This window comes from Oncorhynchus mykiss, chromosome 19 (assembly GCF_057628025.1).
Source record: "Oncorhynchus mykiss isolate SJ-2025 chromosome 19, ASM5762802v1, whole genome shotgun sequence".
Lineage (NCBI taxonomy): Eukaryota > Metazoa > Chordata > Actinopteri > Salmoniformes > Salmonidae > Oncorhynchus > Oncorhynchus mykiss.
In genome coordinates, this window is record NC_143040.1 from 58,359,418 (window position 1) to 58,375,407 (window position 15,990).

Below are 15,990 nucleotides of genomic sequence, written 5' to 3' on the forward strand. Positions count from 1 at the left end.
CTATAGACAAAGTATACATATTTATTTACTTTAGATACAGAATAACTCTTTATATCAGATGTATTGAGATTTTGAAATGAGAACATTCACATGGATAAGACTTTGTATTGTGGTTGTTTTATTCTCTATGGTACATTCATTGAACAATCAATAAATATTGATCCCATGCATGAAACAAATTGGCATTATTGACAGGACAAAAAGAAATCTCCCAGATCATACATCTGTACCACAGAGAAGATTCATTTAGGGATGGAAATGGATAAGGGCACTCATGCCTTCTTGGGCATTGCTGCATTGAGGAGTTCATACACGACAAATCCACTTCCTGTGAAGAGAGGAGAAAGATGTTTTATATAACAGGCATAGGGGCAGTAGGTAACCTAGTGGTTAGAGCGTTGGACTAGACCCGGAAGATTGCAAGATCGAATCCCCGAGCTGACAAGGTAAACATCTGTCGTTCTGCCCCTGAACAAGGCAGTTAACCCACTGTTCCTAGGCCATCATTGAAAATAAGAACTTGTTTTTAACTGACTTGCCTAGTTAAATAAAGGTCAAATAAAAAAAAATAGCAGGAAATGTGAAACTGGTATTTGACTCCACTGTTTGTAGTTAGACCTGATCTATATTATTTGATCATATGCCGTAAAAATTCCATTAGCACTTACAATCAATGTTACATTCAAGGAGGGTCATATCAGGGCTGTACAACAAGTAATGCATACTTACCAAAGACTGTAAGGGCCATCGTTGCCCTGTACAGAACAGCATCCTTGGCTCCTCCCTTCAGATGGACTGGTATCCCGTTATCTGCCTGTGTAAACAGGAAGAAGAGGAAATTAGCCTATAAATTATATTTAGAAGTACGCAAAGAAGCCCTTCATAGCAACATATATGAACCACAAACTAAATGGTTCGGTCTGGGTGGTGGCTGTATTTTAAAATGGTCTAAGCACTTTTGCACCACCTGAATATGTTGAATATTTCATTAATCAACACACACTGCACTACAATAGCCCCAATTATTTTGTGAGATGTTTATAACTGCAATTAAAACAAGTAAACGTTTTTAAAAGATTTATACTTATTGGAAAGCAAAGTTCTACTTGGGACATATTACAGCCTAACCTAATACAAACGGAAACACTTACCATGAACATTATGACCTTAAAAGGATCAGGAAATTCTTAGGCTAAGATGAAAATCAACAACAAATTGCAGAAAAGCAGCCTCCCGGGTGGCACAGTGATCTAAGGCACTGTGCCACCAGAGATTCTGGGTTCGAGCCCAGGCTCTGTCGCAGCTGGCCACGACCGGGACGTCCATGGGGCGATGCACAATTTTAAAGCAGGGCACGTCCATGGGGCGATGCACAATTTTAAAGCAGGGCAATGGACATCCTCTGGGTGTTATGCAAGATTCAGCAAAGCACTGATATCAAAAGTCTCATTTTGTATCAGCTGTTTGCATATCACGCTGCATGCAAAATTAGTCAGCCCAGCCCAAACTAAGAGTGAACCTATGAGCAAACATCATAAATACTTATCTTTCAGGCTACAATGGTGGGAAAATAAGATTATGTTTCCAGAACCTGAGAATAAAGTGCAAACTTTAACCTTAGCATTACTGCACCATTACTAATCAAACAAGATTGAACACAAATATTGACTGTCAAAATTAGGTAAACAAAACCAGAACAGAATTATCAACTTTTAAAAACAGTATTTGAGCTTCGGTAGACAGGTGTTCCATTCCACATTTCCACTCCATCGCCATCTGCCTGTCTTGGCCCCAGAGCTTACCTGGAACAGCTTCTGCTTCTCCTTGACCATGTTGTCCACTTGTCTGCGGGCACTACTGGAGATAGTCCGGCAGGACAGCTGCTGAAGTCTCTAAACATATAGGTGATCAAGGAAGAGATGCAGAAAAATAAAAACATTAACTGTAAATGATTACTGAAGTATTTACATGTGCACTAACTAATAACCTTGCTTTAGCTACAATACATGACCAAAAGAATGTGGACACCTGCTCGTTGAAGATCTAATTCCAAAATCATGGGCATTAATATAGAGTTGGTCCCCCCTTTGCTGCTATAACAGCCTCCACTCTTCTGGGAAGGCTTTCCACAAGATGTTGGAACATTGCTGCGGGGACTTGCTAAGAGCACTAGTGAGGTCGGGCACTGATGTTGGGTGATTAGGCCTGGCTAGCAGTCGGCGTTCCAATTAATCCCAAAGGTGTTCGATGGGGTTGAGGTCAGGGCTCTGTGCAAGTGTGACGGTATAGCTTCCGTCCCTCTTCTCGCCCCTACCTGGGCTCGATGTGTGCAGATCTAGCCAACAGAATTGGTCCATTAGAAAGCCATGTAGCTAGCTGTGATTCTAGACAGTTGAGCATAAATTATGCCGTGTTCAAAACCACTGGTAACTCGGAAATCTCAGACTTCCAAGACAACTGGGAAGTCGGGGGAAAAACAAGCTCCGACTGGGGAACATATTTTTGAACGTCAACTCGTAATTCCAAGTCGGAAACTCTAGCATCTTTCTAGAGCTCCGGCTTTCCGAAGGGAAGATCATTGACGCCATGATTTGACCTAAAAGTTCCCAATTAATCTTGAAAGCACCATTATCCTCCACACACATACATTAAAGCTACAATGTAACTTTCTGGGCTACCTGACCAAATTCACATTTTAGTTATAGATCATTCATTCAAGTTGAAAGCAAGTATAATAAGCGGTAGATCTGTTCTGTGTGTGCTATGTCTATGCTTCCCGTGCTAAAGGTTCTGCGTCTTTTACTTTCGGTTTTCTACACCAGCTTCAAACAGATGAATATACAATATTTTTAGTAATGGAAAATATATTTCATATATATCGGTTTAGATGGTACAATTATTATTTACACAATGACTGCTTGTTTTGTCACAACCTGAAATTAGGCGGACTATTATAATTTTAGCAACCAGGAAAAGTGGGGCGATTTCTGCGTAGCGCATCTTTAAGTGTCAGATGACGTAAACCCTGTTCCAAAAAATAGCCATTCACATGACAAGTGTACGTGCAAACGCCACCTTTTACAACACTTGGATAGTTAGATAGAGCTAGTCAGAATTTTCCTAGCTAACCTATGCGACCTTTACACTTGTGGATGACAATTCAAGACTGTGGAAAAGAATACGTGGCAAGCTAGGTTTAGCTGATTGAATAACTACTATGTAGTTAGCTAGATAACTTACTACTCATTTGGTTAGCTTACCAAGTAGCTAGCATGTGTCACTAGGTTAACAATATTACTGTATAAAAACAGGTGTGTTTAGATCAGAAGGCTAACTTGACTGTCAAGCAAGTGTAAAATATCAGGTGATAGCTAGCTAGTATGCCAACTACCCTGACAAAAAGGCTAGTTAGTCAACGGTTAACGTTACACGCTAGCTTAGCAACATAGCTCGGTAGCTTAGAGTTCACTTGAGGAGGCATGTCAGATAACGGCAGTAGCCAAAAATAAAACATCGAATAGCGTACACAAATACATAACAATTGGTCGAATATATAATTGAACGCTTACCATAAATTGTCTGTACATTTTGGTAAACTTCTAGGTGAGTGCACAAGGACACTTTGAAAACCTATCTACTTGTGCTTCCGGTGATATCCCAAGATTCTTTATGGCGAATAAATTGTCAGTCACTAGAGAGGAAGACGGTGAGAGTGGCCCAACTCGGCAGAAACTCTGTCTCCCTCCAGCAGGTGGCGTTTTTTTTCGTTGTTTCGCCCACCAAGCAAGGAGTTTTTGTATGGAACTCAATGAGTTGAATTTGGCCCCCCCCCCAAAATAATGGCTTATTTGCTAAGTGAGGTTAATTTGATAAAATGGAAGTTCCGTAATGCTTAACATGTTACGAGTGTACTGATATAAGTAGGACACGTGACATCCCGACAAAGCTGAGAAAAAACACCTTTATATGGGAGTTGTCTCGTGATGGCTATGCATATTCATAAATTGAGGCTAGTAGCATAGCATTTTTATTTATTTTTTAATTCAAAATACAGGTCAACAATTTACATTCTTACATCATACAAAACAGAACTCAGGTAATTAACGAGAAAATACTGAAACAAACAAAAAAAATATTTAAAAAAAATATAAACAAATAGTGCAATTGTAATCACTCTGAAAAATTCTTATTGTAATGATTTAGAAAAATGTTATTGTTATTGTTCACAATGGTTAATGTTTTAATAAAATAGTTCAATTCAATAATTTTTTTTTTTAAATGTTGGTATAGAATTTGGGAATTTCTGTTTGTGTATGAAGTATTTGGCAACAATAATAAAATAATTCACAATCATTTCAGTGGTCTTGTTATCATTGCAATAGTAACATATTACATCTTTCATGTCAAAAACATAGCTAGTGTTCATAATGGTATATAAGTATTTTGCAAGGTTTTCCCAAAATTCTGACACAAATTTACATTCAAAGAACAAGTGAGACAGATTCTCACCTTCTTTTTCACAGAAAATGCAGATATCATCAATTGCCACAAATTTGGATATCATAGAATTACATGGATATATCTTATGTAAAATGTTAAAGTGTACTTCCTTAACTTGGTTTGGTATACAATGTTTGTAAGGCCTTAACCATGCATTTTTCCAGACAATGTCAGGAATAAGCATGTTCCAGAAAAACTTTCCTCTCGGTGTAAGTTGGTTTTGTGAATGAAGAATTTTACTTATATATTTATTACAACAAGATTTCTCAAGTAAGCCCACGCCTTCCAATCTGAGTTCTGGATAAACTTTGTGATTATTACCTAAGCTAAGATGAGTTTTCATTCGTGTAGTTAGACCACTGGGAACGGCTTTAATCACAGAAATAAACTCTCTGAAAGGTATTGGAAACTCTATCAATGTTATAAATTGTTCATATGTGAGAATATTACCCTTGTGGTCAAAAAACATCTAAAACAAAGTCCATATTCCTCTCATGCCAGCTGGGGTAGAACAATGACTTATTCCTTACAGTTATGTCTGAATTATTCCACAAAGGCTAGTAGCATAGCATCTCTCTCCATTGAATACAGGCGGTTGACGTCACCAACCCTCATCGAAATTAATAAAACGATTACAATAATGTGTGCACACCACCCACAAAATGAGGTGGAAACTGAGCTGCACTTCCTGACCTCCTGCCAAAAGTATGACCATTTAAATACACATATTTCCCTCAGATTACACAGACCCTGCCCACTTTAATAAATGGAACACTAGTCACTTTAATTATGTCTACATATCTTGCATTACCCATCTCATATGTATATACTGTATCCTATACTATTCTACTGTATTTTATTCTATGTCTCTCTGACATTGCTCAATCCATATATTTAAATATGCTTAATTCCATTATTTTACTTAGATGTGTGTGTTGTGTATTTGTCGAATATTACTTGGTAGATATTACTTTACTGTCGGAGCTAGAAGCACAAGTATTTTGCTACACCCGCAATAACATATTTTAAGCACGTGTATGTGACCAATAACACTTGATTTGATTTGACCCACAAAGAATTCGAAAACAAATTCAATTTTGATAAACTCCCATATCTCTTGGGTGAAATACCACAATGTGCAATCACAGCAGCAAGATTTGTGACCTGTTGCCATAAGAAAAGGGCAACCAGTGAAGAACAAACACCATTGTAAATACAACCTATATTTCTATGTATGTATTTTCCCCTTTGTACTTTAACTATTTGCACATCGTTACAACACTGTATAAAGCTATAATAAAACATATGAAATGTCTCTATTCCTTTGGAACGTTTGTGAGTGTAATGTTTACTGTACATTGTTTCTTGTTTATTTCTCTCTTGTTTATTATCTATTTCACTTTCTTTGGCAATGTAGACATATGTTACCCATGCCAATAAAACCCTTAAATTGTATCCACCGATTCAAAGAAAGGATAGGCGGGAGCTGGACATCCAGCTGTGCCGCTTTGTGGACAACGACTCGCATTGTTATGGCGGCGAGACATATCTTGTCAGAAAATCCATAATCTTTGTCACTTGTTAACACAGCCATAGTCTCGCGTTGCCATACCTCCCAGAATCACGCTGAGGCTACCACAGCCACAAAGCCCAAAACGTACAAATGTATGAAAACAAAATACAAAACAAAATCTCAATTCAAAGTTAGGGTAAGGCATACGGTTAGTAGTGTGATTAGGGTTAGGTTCCAAATCTGATTTTAAGAAGATCAATTATAGAAAGAGGTGAGGTTTAGCCATAACTATGACTTTGTGGCTGTAGTAACTAGAGAAGACCGGAAATTGCTGCAATATGTTCACACGCTGCTCATTGGTTGCTTTTTGTGAAGGCTGGACCCTTGTAGACTGGTGCTAGTGTAACGATCAGATATTTTGTATCATTTTACATTTGTATTTATTAGGGATCCCCATTAGTTGGTGCCAAGTCAGCAGCTACTCCTCCTGGGATCCCAAACACATTAAAGTACTAACATTGAATATAAAGCAAAAGATAAAACAGTACATCATATTATTATTACATTATTACACCACTACATATCTACAATACAAAATGTACAACACAAAATGTATAGTACCACCATACAACAATATTACAATGTATACGTATGCGTGTGTCTGTACCTTTGTGTGTGTCTTCACAGTCCCTGCTGTTCCATACGATGTACTTTTACCTTTCCATTTTTTTTGATACTATTGCTTGCATCAGTTACCTGATGTGGAATAGAGTTCCATGTAGTCATGGCTCTATGTACTACTGTGCACCTCCCATAGTCTGTTCTGGCCTTGGGATGTCCGTAGTTTAAACAGACAGCTCGGTACATTCAGCTTGTCAACACTTCTTACAAAAACAAGTAGTGATGACGTCAATCTCTCTTCCACTTTGAGCCATGAGAGATTGACATGCATGTCATTAATGTTAGCTGTCCATGTACTTTTAAGGGCCCGCTGTGCTGCCCTATTCTGAACCAACTGCAATTTTCCTAATCCTAAATCCCTCTTTGTGGCACCTGACCACACTACTGAACAGTAGTCCAGGTGCAGCAAAACTAGGGCCTGTAGGACCTGCCTTGTTGATAGGGTTGTTAAGAAGGAAGAGTAGCACTTTATTATGGACAGACCTCTCCTAATCTTAGCTACTGTTGTATCAATATGTTTTGAACATGACAGTTCTGGTTTGCGCTTAGTGGGATTATAATTTGATTATAATTTGTTTTTCAACAGGACAATGACCCAACATACCTCCAGGCTGTGTAAAGGCTATTTGACCAAGAAGGAGAGTGATGGAGTGCTGCATCAGATGACCTGGCCTCCACAATCACCCAACCTCAACCAAATTGAGATGGTCTGGGATGAGTTGGACCGCAGAGTGAAGGAAAAGCAGCCAACAAATGCTCAGCATATGTGGTAACTCCTTCAAGAAGGTTGGAAAAGTATTCCAGGTGAAGCTGGCTGAGAGAATGCCAAGACTGTGCAAAGCTGTCATCAAGGCAGAGGTTGGCTACTTTGAAGAATAAAAAATAGATTTACATTTGTTTAACACTTTTTTGGTTACTACATGCTCCATATGTGTTATTTCATAGTTTTGATGTCTTCACTATTTTTCTACAATGTAGAAAATAGTAAGCATAAAGAAAACCCCTTGAAAGATCAGGTGTGTCCAAATCTTGACTGGTACTGTATATTCCTCAATAAACTGACAGTTTCCACCTTGGAAAATTGGTCGGACAATATTATCCCGGAATTGTGAAAAGTAGGTGCAGCTCCTACATGGGATGAAACGCTCACCGTAGTCTATGAAGGTGGTTGCTGCCAATCTGGAAAAAGTCAGTTTCCCCGTATGGTGGAAAGTGACTGGCAATTGGTGTGTTCTCTGCTCAAATTTAGAGAAGCCTGGCCTGACATTCAGTTGGCAACTGAGAGTCAGTAACTTCTGAAATGTGGAAATTGTGATAGAATACCTGTGTGTGTGTGTGTGAAATAACTTGGTATGGGGCAATGCCAGTTTTATATATACACTAAATGACTGACAGGGAGCGCTGTTTTAAAGCCCCCACACCTCCATCTTGGCACTCCCCCACATTGTAAAATAATTTGGAAGCTATAGAAATACATTTACTAATGTCTACATTTATTTGTCACATTTATTCTATTACAGACAGCTTAATGCATACTTTAATCATATTCTGTAAGCTAAAAATAAACATTTATTTTGAAAGTTCTCATTTTACTGTCCCCAATACAATATGTACTTTTGTCCTTGAAATTAAATACTCTATAATTCCATTCATTCCTACGTGTATGTGGGACTTATATAGCTGATCGTTGGCTGCAAAGCCCCTCATTAGCCAAAACATAGCAAGCAAATTCTAGGGTTTATTTCCATCATTGGGCAACACCCAGGAGTGCACCTCACATTTAATTTCCATTAACATTGACGAGTGAAATAAAAACCAATCAATAACTTGCAAATATCATTTCTCACATTTGATTCACTTTTGAAATATCAGCAGATTATCCAATGCAATATATTAAAGAATAAAAGGGCAGAATTAGCTTTAAAAAACAAAGAAAACCTAAATAAAAATTCAAGTACTGCATAACAAATGTAACACTTTTAAAATGCATAGCATTTGGTCAACATTGAAATGAAGCTTGTTAAATGTTTTAAAATGCATTTTCATAGTCAAGTCAAAAAGTTCCATTGTAGAGACAACGTCAACAGCATTGGTCCATAAAACCTTCAGATCAAGTTGGCTATGGCTGTATCCTAAGAGGACAAAATAGGATTTCACACATACCATACTAGAGAAAACCAGTTTGACCAATACAGTAATTGATCAAAATAAAAATGTGATTAAACATTGACAAACCAATCTCAATAAGATCTCTTTTGTTGAGCGGCAATAAAATCGATAAGTGAACATTTTTTCGATCACATCAATAACTGCTTATATGCTTAAACAATCAACATGTCTATGAACTTTTTTTCCCCAATTCAAAACTGTTTGAAATTGCCTCAGAGGTATGTAAATTAAAAACATTAGTACATTCACAAACAGGAAATATTACAGAATAATATGTGTGTGGAACTTACATTAAAATATAGTGCCATCAAGCCATACAACATACATTGCTCAAATAATATACATGTTGTCTTTTGAGATACGATAAAAAGATAATACAAACACTATGTACTTCAGAACCACAGAGAACATTTTCAGCAGTCATCTTGTACAAAGACACAGTATCCTAAGCTTCCAGAGCCTTTTTGTGTCTCATCCCATTAATTTACAGGGTGTAACACACACACAGGCCTTTTTCAGGAGGGCACAATATTACAGACATATATTGTGTAGAACAGACCTTTGTCACGAGAATCCGCAATGGTGTAAGTTCTTTACAACAGATATCTAGAACATGCTGAAATTATATATAATCACCCTTCTGAAAAAACACCTGACTGCAGCCTTCCACTGGAGGTGGGAATGAGTGAGCTAACATTACAACACAAAACAAACATTTTAACAAACAAAGAGCAGTGCATCCAGGCTAAATCAGCAAGCAGTCCAGAGCAGGGCAAACTAGTGGTGGCTAGACCCAGGCATGCAGAGGGAGGAGGAGGTAGGGTCTCCATATGAGCAAGGCCTTCAGCTGGAAATATCTGCACTGTTACGTTTGCCATATCTGTAGTGGATGCTGAGGAGGACTAAGCCCAGGCAGAAGCAGACAGATCCCACAGTGATGTAAGCAATGCCCAGGAAGGGGTTTTTGCCACCCATCCAGGAGATGGCGCTCAGAATCATGCGCTTCCTCCCATCGAAGCTCCGCACGGGGTAATCTGAGGTCACATGGTTAAAGAAAATGACAGCAGCACATCTGGACACAAGGATTCTAAAGATAAAATTATGTGTCTTATGTAGACTTTGTGAATGGTAAAAGAGAATAAAGATTTATTACAGTAAGCATTGTACTCTACATAGGTTTATAACTGAACACAAACTCATTTGGCTCTGTCTCCTATGTGCAATGTTCACTCAATACAAACATATGCCTGCCACGAATCTCTAGATTGTGATGTATTGCAGTCTTTCTCAAAAGGATACTGTAGGTGACCTCCAGGATGTATTCTCCTCGGGGCAACGTGGGGGTCATGTTGTTGGGCTTCTTCTGGATGATGCGGTACAGCTTGCGGAAGGTGGGCAGGGCAGCGGTCCTCATCCACACAATGAAATCCTCATTGATGAAGCCATTGTTGTCAGAGTCTGATGGGTCCAGCTCAAAGACAGGCTTTCTCCAGTTCACAGGTTTGCTTGTGCCTGAAGGAGGAAAAAGGCCAAGTCAGTCATGATAATTTGATTATTACAAGGTAGTTGTGTCATTTTGCATGGTATGCAAATCACCTTGGAAAACTACAGTGAGGTTGTTGTTTCCACTGGGGTTCCTGAATTTGACATGCTTGTCCGTCCACCATGCAATACCCTTCTTTACCAGAGGAATTGCGGTTCTGGAGCCATTGGGGTCAATGTAATAGAGCTCCAGAGTGTCTGATGAGAAATACATGGCAGTCAATAGCAAGCCTGGTCTCTGAAATAGTGGACCAACACTGATGCTTCATGGCAAACTAGAGTAAAGCCACTCCAAAAACTCTAGTCAAGGGTTGGTCCAAATAGGTAGACGTTTATCTACAGTACATTTGTAAAGTATTCAGACCCCTTCCCTTTTTCCACATTTTGTTACGTTACCTTATTCTAAAATTCATTAAAACATTCCCCCCACCTCAATCTACACACGATACTCCACAATGACAAAGCAAAAACAGGTTTTTAGATATTTTGGCTAATGCGTTCAAAATAAAACAGAAATGCCTTATTTACATAAGTATTCAGACCCTTTGCTATGAGACTCGAAACTGAGCTCAGGTGCATCCTGTTTCCATTGATCATCCTTGAGATGTTTCTATAATTTGATTGGAGTCCACCTGTGGTAAATTCAATTGATTGGACTATATTTAGAAAGGAACACACCTGTCTATATAAGGTCCCACAGTTGACAGTGCATGTCAAAGCAAAAACCAAGCCATGTCGAAGGAATTGTCCATAGAGCGTCGAGACAGGATTGTGTCGAGGCACAAATCTGGGGAAGGGTACCAAAAAACGAATGCAGCATTGAAGGTCCCCAAGAGCACAGTGGCCTCCATCATTCTTAAATGGAAGAAGTTTGGAACCACCAAGACTCTTCCTAGAGATGGCTGCCCAGCCAAACTGAGGTCTGAATACTTTCCGAATGCACTGTAAATAGTTTTATATAAGTTTGTAGTTGCGCATTGGTGTGTGCCGTAATGTTACTAAGAGACTGCGGAACCGAAAATGGCAACTATTTGTTAAGTGAATTCCGCCCTCAAGTCTTACCATTGAAGAGGCTATTGGCGATAGCACCACATGGAGCAATAGGCTTGTCACTGCTGCGATACGGCTCACATTCCTTGCTGGGGCTCTGTAAAGAGTGCCAAGAAGATTCAGTGCAGCGTAAAAATAATGGATGTTTAAAGCTAACAATTAGGCCGACATCTATTCAATGTATAATGTGATACTTGACAGATGTAGCTTACGCCCTCACAATTTAGTGTACCTGTACCATACCTGTAGAGAAGTCTTATCTCCGTTTAACTGGCTGTCATCTCTGGACTTCACATAGCGTCTGTGATTCTGATAAAAGTTGGACAATCCGTAGTACATGAAGACGTTACTCTGTCGGGGAAGAATTTCAGATCAATGAGTAATAAATTAGTTTAGTTATTCATCGGATGAGAGAATAGGCCTTCATAAGACATTGCAACAATGCTGCAACTCCAAGATGAAAGTGCAGGAGGCTGAGAGTCTAAATAAGGATTTCCTTCACATAATAACATCATCCTGTAAAATCTATTTGAGTGCATAATAAATAACATTCAGGGAAATGGTGTAAAAAAGTAATGATTGATTCTGGATAGAGGCCGACCGTTAAGTGTTTCTAAATAGAGCAGCTAATGGACACTAAGTATGCCTCCAGTCCAGTTATTACCGATTGACTTGTCTAAACATTTAATTGTGATTATACAGTACTTTGAGGACCCAAAAGGGTAAATCAAGTTGTAAGTTATGTTCAGTTTACCTCAAATGGTTGATCCAGAGAGAAGGGTACGGAACAGGTACATGACTTTGTGTTGTTCCAGCTGTAGCTTTGAGAACAGCTGTAGCACGGACTTGACATGTCAACACCAGTGTAATCAATCTGTAAATTAGGGAGATGATCAATAACACTTAGCGTCAATTTAGCTAGCAATTACACTCAAAGCAGACAAACTGAAAGATGTTTAGCTAGCCAACAGCGTTAACCCATACACAATCAAAATGAATTGACTATGCTATGGTACCTATACTTTATGGATTGTTAGCTAACGTTACCTCGAACTCTTTGATGTTGTTTGACGTCACGAAAAGCCCAACGCCGATGGGGATGAAGAGGAGACCAATTACAAAGAAAGCAGGAAGAACAGTGCCGGCTGTCAAAATAGGTTGCCAAGCGGGCAGTCTTTGCTGTTTGAACGCAGTGTTGTCCGGCATTTTATTTGTCATAGTTCCTGAGCCTACATGGCCCGTAGCACCAGGCTGGTGTCTGTCCTCTTCTTTGGCGTTGTAGCTAGACGCCATCATGTCTGCAGTTCTCGTCGAACAAAATAATCCACACTGTCAACAACAGTGACAGCTGGCTGTCGCGAGTAAACTTTCGTTTCTAAGTGAATCAACCCGTTATCTTCTCGATAATGTTACGTAGCGTTAAATGTAATCATTTAAAAAATACAAACATTGTGGATTTCCTTTGGTGGGAATTTCGAGTTACCGTGAGAGCGAAAGTAGGCAGTTATGAGACTAAATCAGGAAATTTCTATTAATCCAAGGATGTTGCACGTGATCAGGTAAAGTGCACGCCCCTCTGATTCTCTAAAAAAAATACCCTTGTGAGACAATATAAATTAATCGGAATAATTTCTTCGGTGTGAGGCAGAGGTTTGAAACTCCCATCCGAACAGACAATGTTCAATTATAATTAAAAATAAATATTTATTGTTGTATAGGATGTATTCATCGTTAAAGCTGCAATATGTAACTTTTTGGCGAAGACCAATTCACATAAAAATGTGTGTTATATAGATCTGTCATTCTCATTGAAAGCATGAAGGATGCAATTGCGGGCCGCTGTCCGGGCGTTCTTGCATGTGGGCATATCTGCATTTGCAGGATCCCTCTTTATACTTCTATTGTTACATTTTTAAAGGACAGGCCGGAGGCAGGGGTGCTCCAGTCATTGGTGACCTGTCATTCAGGGCAGGTGGGGCTCTAGCTCATAATTTTATATATATGTCACACACACACACACACACACCGCTTGTGCGCATGTTGATTTTGTCCACTCACACCTGACGCAGGTTGAAATATCAAAACGAGCTCTGAACCAACTATATTAATTTGGGGACAGGTCAAAAATCATTACACATTTATGTCAATTTAACTAGCTAGCTTGCTGTTGCTAGCTGATTTGTCCTGGGATATAAACATTGGGTTTTTATTTTACCTGAAATGTACAATATCCTCTACACTGACAATTAATCCACAGATAAAAGGGTTCTTTCTAGTAATCTCTTCTTCTTTGGACTTTATATGGCGGATGGCAACCAACTTTAAGGTGCGTTACCACCACCAACTGGACTTGAGTGTGGACCTCAGTTCATCTTTCAATCACCCACGTGGGTATATGTTTCTAAAAACCAATGAGGAGATGGGAGAGCTGGACTTGCAGTGCGTCAAGTGTTCCAAATGGAACCACGTTCTATTATAGCGCCTGGCTACGCAGACTCGAGCAGTGTGGGTGCAATGACTGAATAACATGTATGTGTACATTTATTTTGCAACGCTTGCGCACGTGACGTGGGCGGTGTGGTCAGTATGTAAGAATTTTGTTCCTCTCCCCCTCAGAACTTATCCTACTGTTCTGACTTGGTGGTGCACATGTAACCTATAGCCTGTTTCAGAGAAATGTCATCATCGAATATTGTAAGTGCTTTCATTGTCTGTTTATATGCCCCCTTTATTTATCCTATGGTTCTGACTTGTTGTACAGGGAGAATACTGTAAGAACGGCCTATGTTCTGATTTCTGCGCTGCCTGTTTCAAAAGTGCTGAACAAATACATCCATTTTAGCTAGCTCATTTGTCTTAATCAAAATTACGGCTTACCTCTTATCCGCTCATTGTTCCCAATTGTTATATTGCTTATACATGTCTATATCATTAGTATCTTATTAATAATTTTAGGAAATATTGGAATGATGCATTTCATTGTTTTGCTTACTTTGTGAATTATAATTAGCCAATGTGCTTTTCTCCACGAGGACGGGGTACAATATAATGTTGTTGGGCATGTAACTGTGTTTGCCAGTGACAGTCTCTTCCTAATTTCCCCCCAAATAATTCTACAAAAAGATCAGTAATAGACCCATGTAATTCCAATTGATATTGCGAGAGCTGTTATGTTTGTGCGGTGCGCTGTCTGTGTGTTGGTATATTGTCTTTAAAAGTGGACCCTCGTGATTGTATTTTCCTTCCTTTTTAGACCACATGCTGTAGGTCTTATAAAATACTTAAAATGGTAGGCATACCGCGTCTCTCTCGCCTGTGTCTCTCTCTCTCTGTGATGACTTAAAGAAGAGTAAAGTTAAGGCCTCAACATCTTGGTATCTTAATTTCAGTCAGTGTCCATTTTGAAAGTGCCGAACGACTTGGCCTACCTTGTCGCAGGTCGTTTGCGTGCAGTTTCTTATACTTAGCTCTAAGTGTTAATGATGAAGATCAAACATTATGAATTTACTGAAAATAAATGTATTCATGTTTCTGTATGGTTCAAAACTCAATCATGTCGGCATTTGTTCATTTTGAAGAAGAATGCGATTCTTATTGAGTTACAGAAATCCACAAGGAGTTAGTAGAAACCATATTTATTTAAGCACGTCAGGTATGGTTTTTAAAAAGGCAGTAAATAAATGAGGCTGAATGATCTTTTTGGCTGTCAGATGAGGCTTCACTGATAGGTAGGTGTAGCAGTGGTAATGATTCACTCCACGTTATAGTACAATGAATGTATTGTTTAATGTTGTGTAGTGTCTTTGCTGGCATGTATAAAAAAATAGATTTAGTTTGCCCCATCATACTAAAATCGCCACTGGCTCCAGTACACTAGGTGGTGTTAATGCACAATAACATAGGATGCCAGCCACTGATAAGCCCCACCGAAGAAGGGGTGGTTGCCACAACGATAGCTAGCTAGCTGTACACCGGTAGTGTCCTTCTCCCTGCCTATTGGGCACTATGGGGTATGCTGGCACTTATCACCCACCATAGTGTTGTGCTAGCGGGAGACGGGGCGACCGGTAGACAGTGTCCTTCGCCCCCAGATGTCTGGCACTGTTTTCCCACAGATCAAATCAATGTGAAATGTATTTATATAGACCTTCTTAGATCAGCTGATATCTCAAAGTGCTGTACAGAAACCCAGCCTAAAACTCCAAACAGCAAGCAATAGAAGCTGCAGCTGTAGAAGCACGGTGGCTAGGAAAAACTCCCTAGAAAGGCCAAAACCTAGGAAGAAACCTAGAGAGGAACCAGGCTATGAGGGGTGGCCAGTCCTCTTCTGGCTGGGCCGGGTGGAGATTTTTTTTATATAACAGAACATGGCCAAGATGTTCAAATGTTCATAAATGACCAGCATGGTCAAATAATAATAATCACAGTAGTGGTCGAGGGTGCAACAGGTCAGCACCTCAGGAGTAAATGTCAGTTGGCTTTTCATAGCCGATCATTGAGAGTATCTCTACCACTCCTGCTGTCTCTAGAGAGTT

General features: G+C 39.3%; 2 protein-coding genes across 2 annotated transcripts; both read right to left on the reverse strand.

The window, feature by feature from the left end:
* Positions 1–101: 101 nt before the first annotated feature.
* LOC110498059 (cytochrome c oxidase subunit 7A2, mitochondrial) lies at positions 102–3,655 on the reverse strand. Its single transcript, XM_021574623.3, has 4 exons — positions 3,570–3,655; positions 1,803–1,892; positions 730–814; positions 102–328 (listed from the first exon to the last, which is right to left on the reverse strand). The coding sequence occupies exons 1-4, from the start codon at positions 3,585–3,587 to the stop codon at positions 273–275; spliced, it is 249 nt and encodes an 82-aa protein (XP_021430298.1). The 5' UTR covers positions 3,588–3,655; the 3' UTR covers positions 102–272.
* Positions 3,656–8,166: 4,511 nt separating this feature from the next.
* Positions 8,167–15,640, reverse strand: LOC110498060 (cell cycle control protein 50A). The gene is made up of 7 exons (XM_021574624.3): positions 12,503–15,640; positions 12,210–12,329; positions 11,699–11,806; positions 11,468–11,552; positions 10,460–10,603; positions 10,163–10,375; positions 8,167–9,897 (listed from the first exon to the last, which is right to left on the reverse strand). Exons 1-7 carry the CDS (start codon positions 12,749–12,751, stop codon positions 9,707–9,709), a joined length of 1,110 nt encoding a protein of 369 aa, XP_021430299.2. The 5' UTR covers positions 12,752–15,640; the 3' UTR covers positions 8,167–9,706.
* Positions 15,641–15,990: the final 350 nt, after the last annotated feature.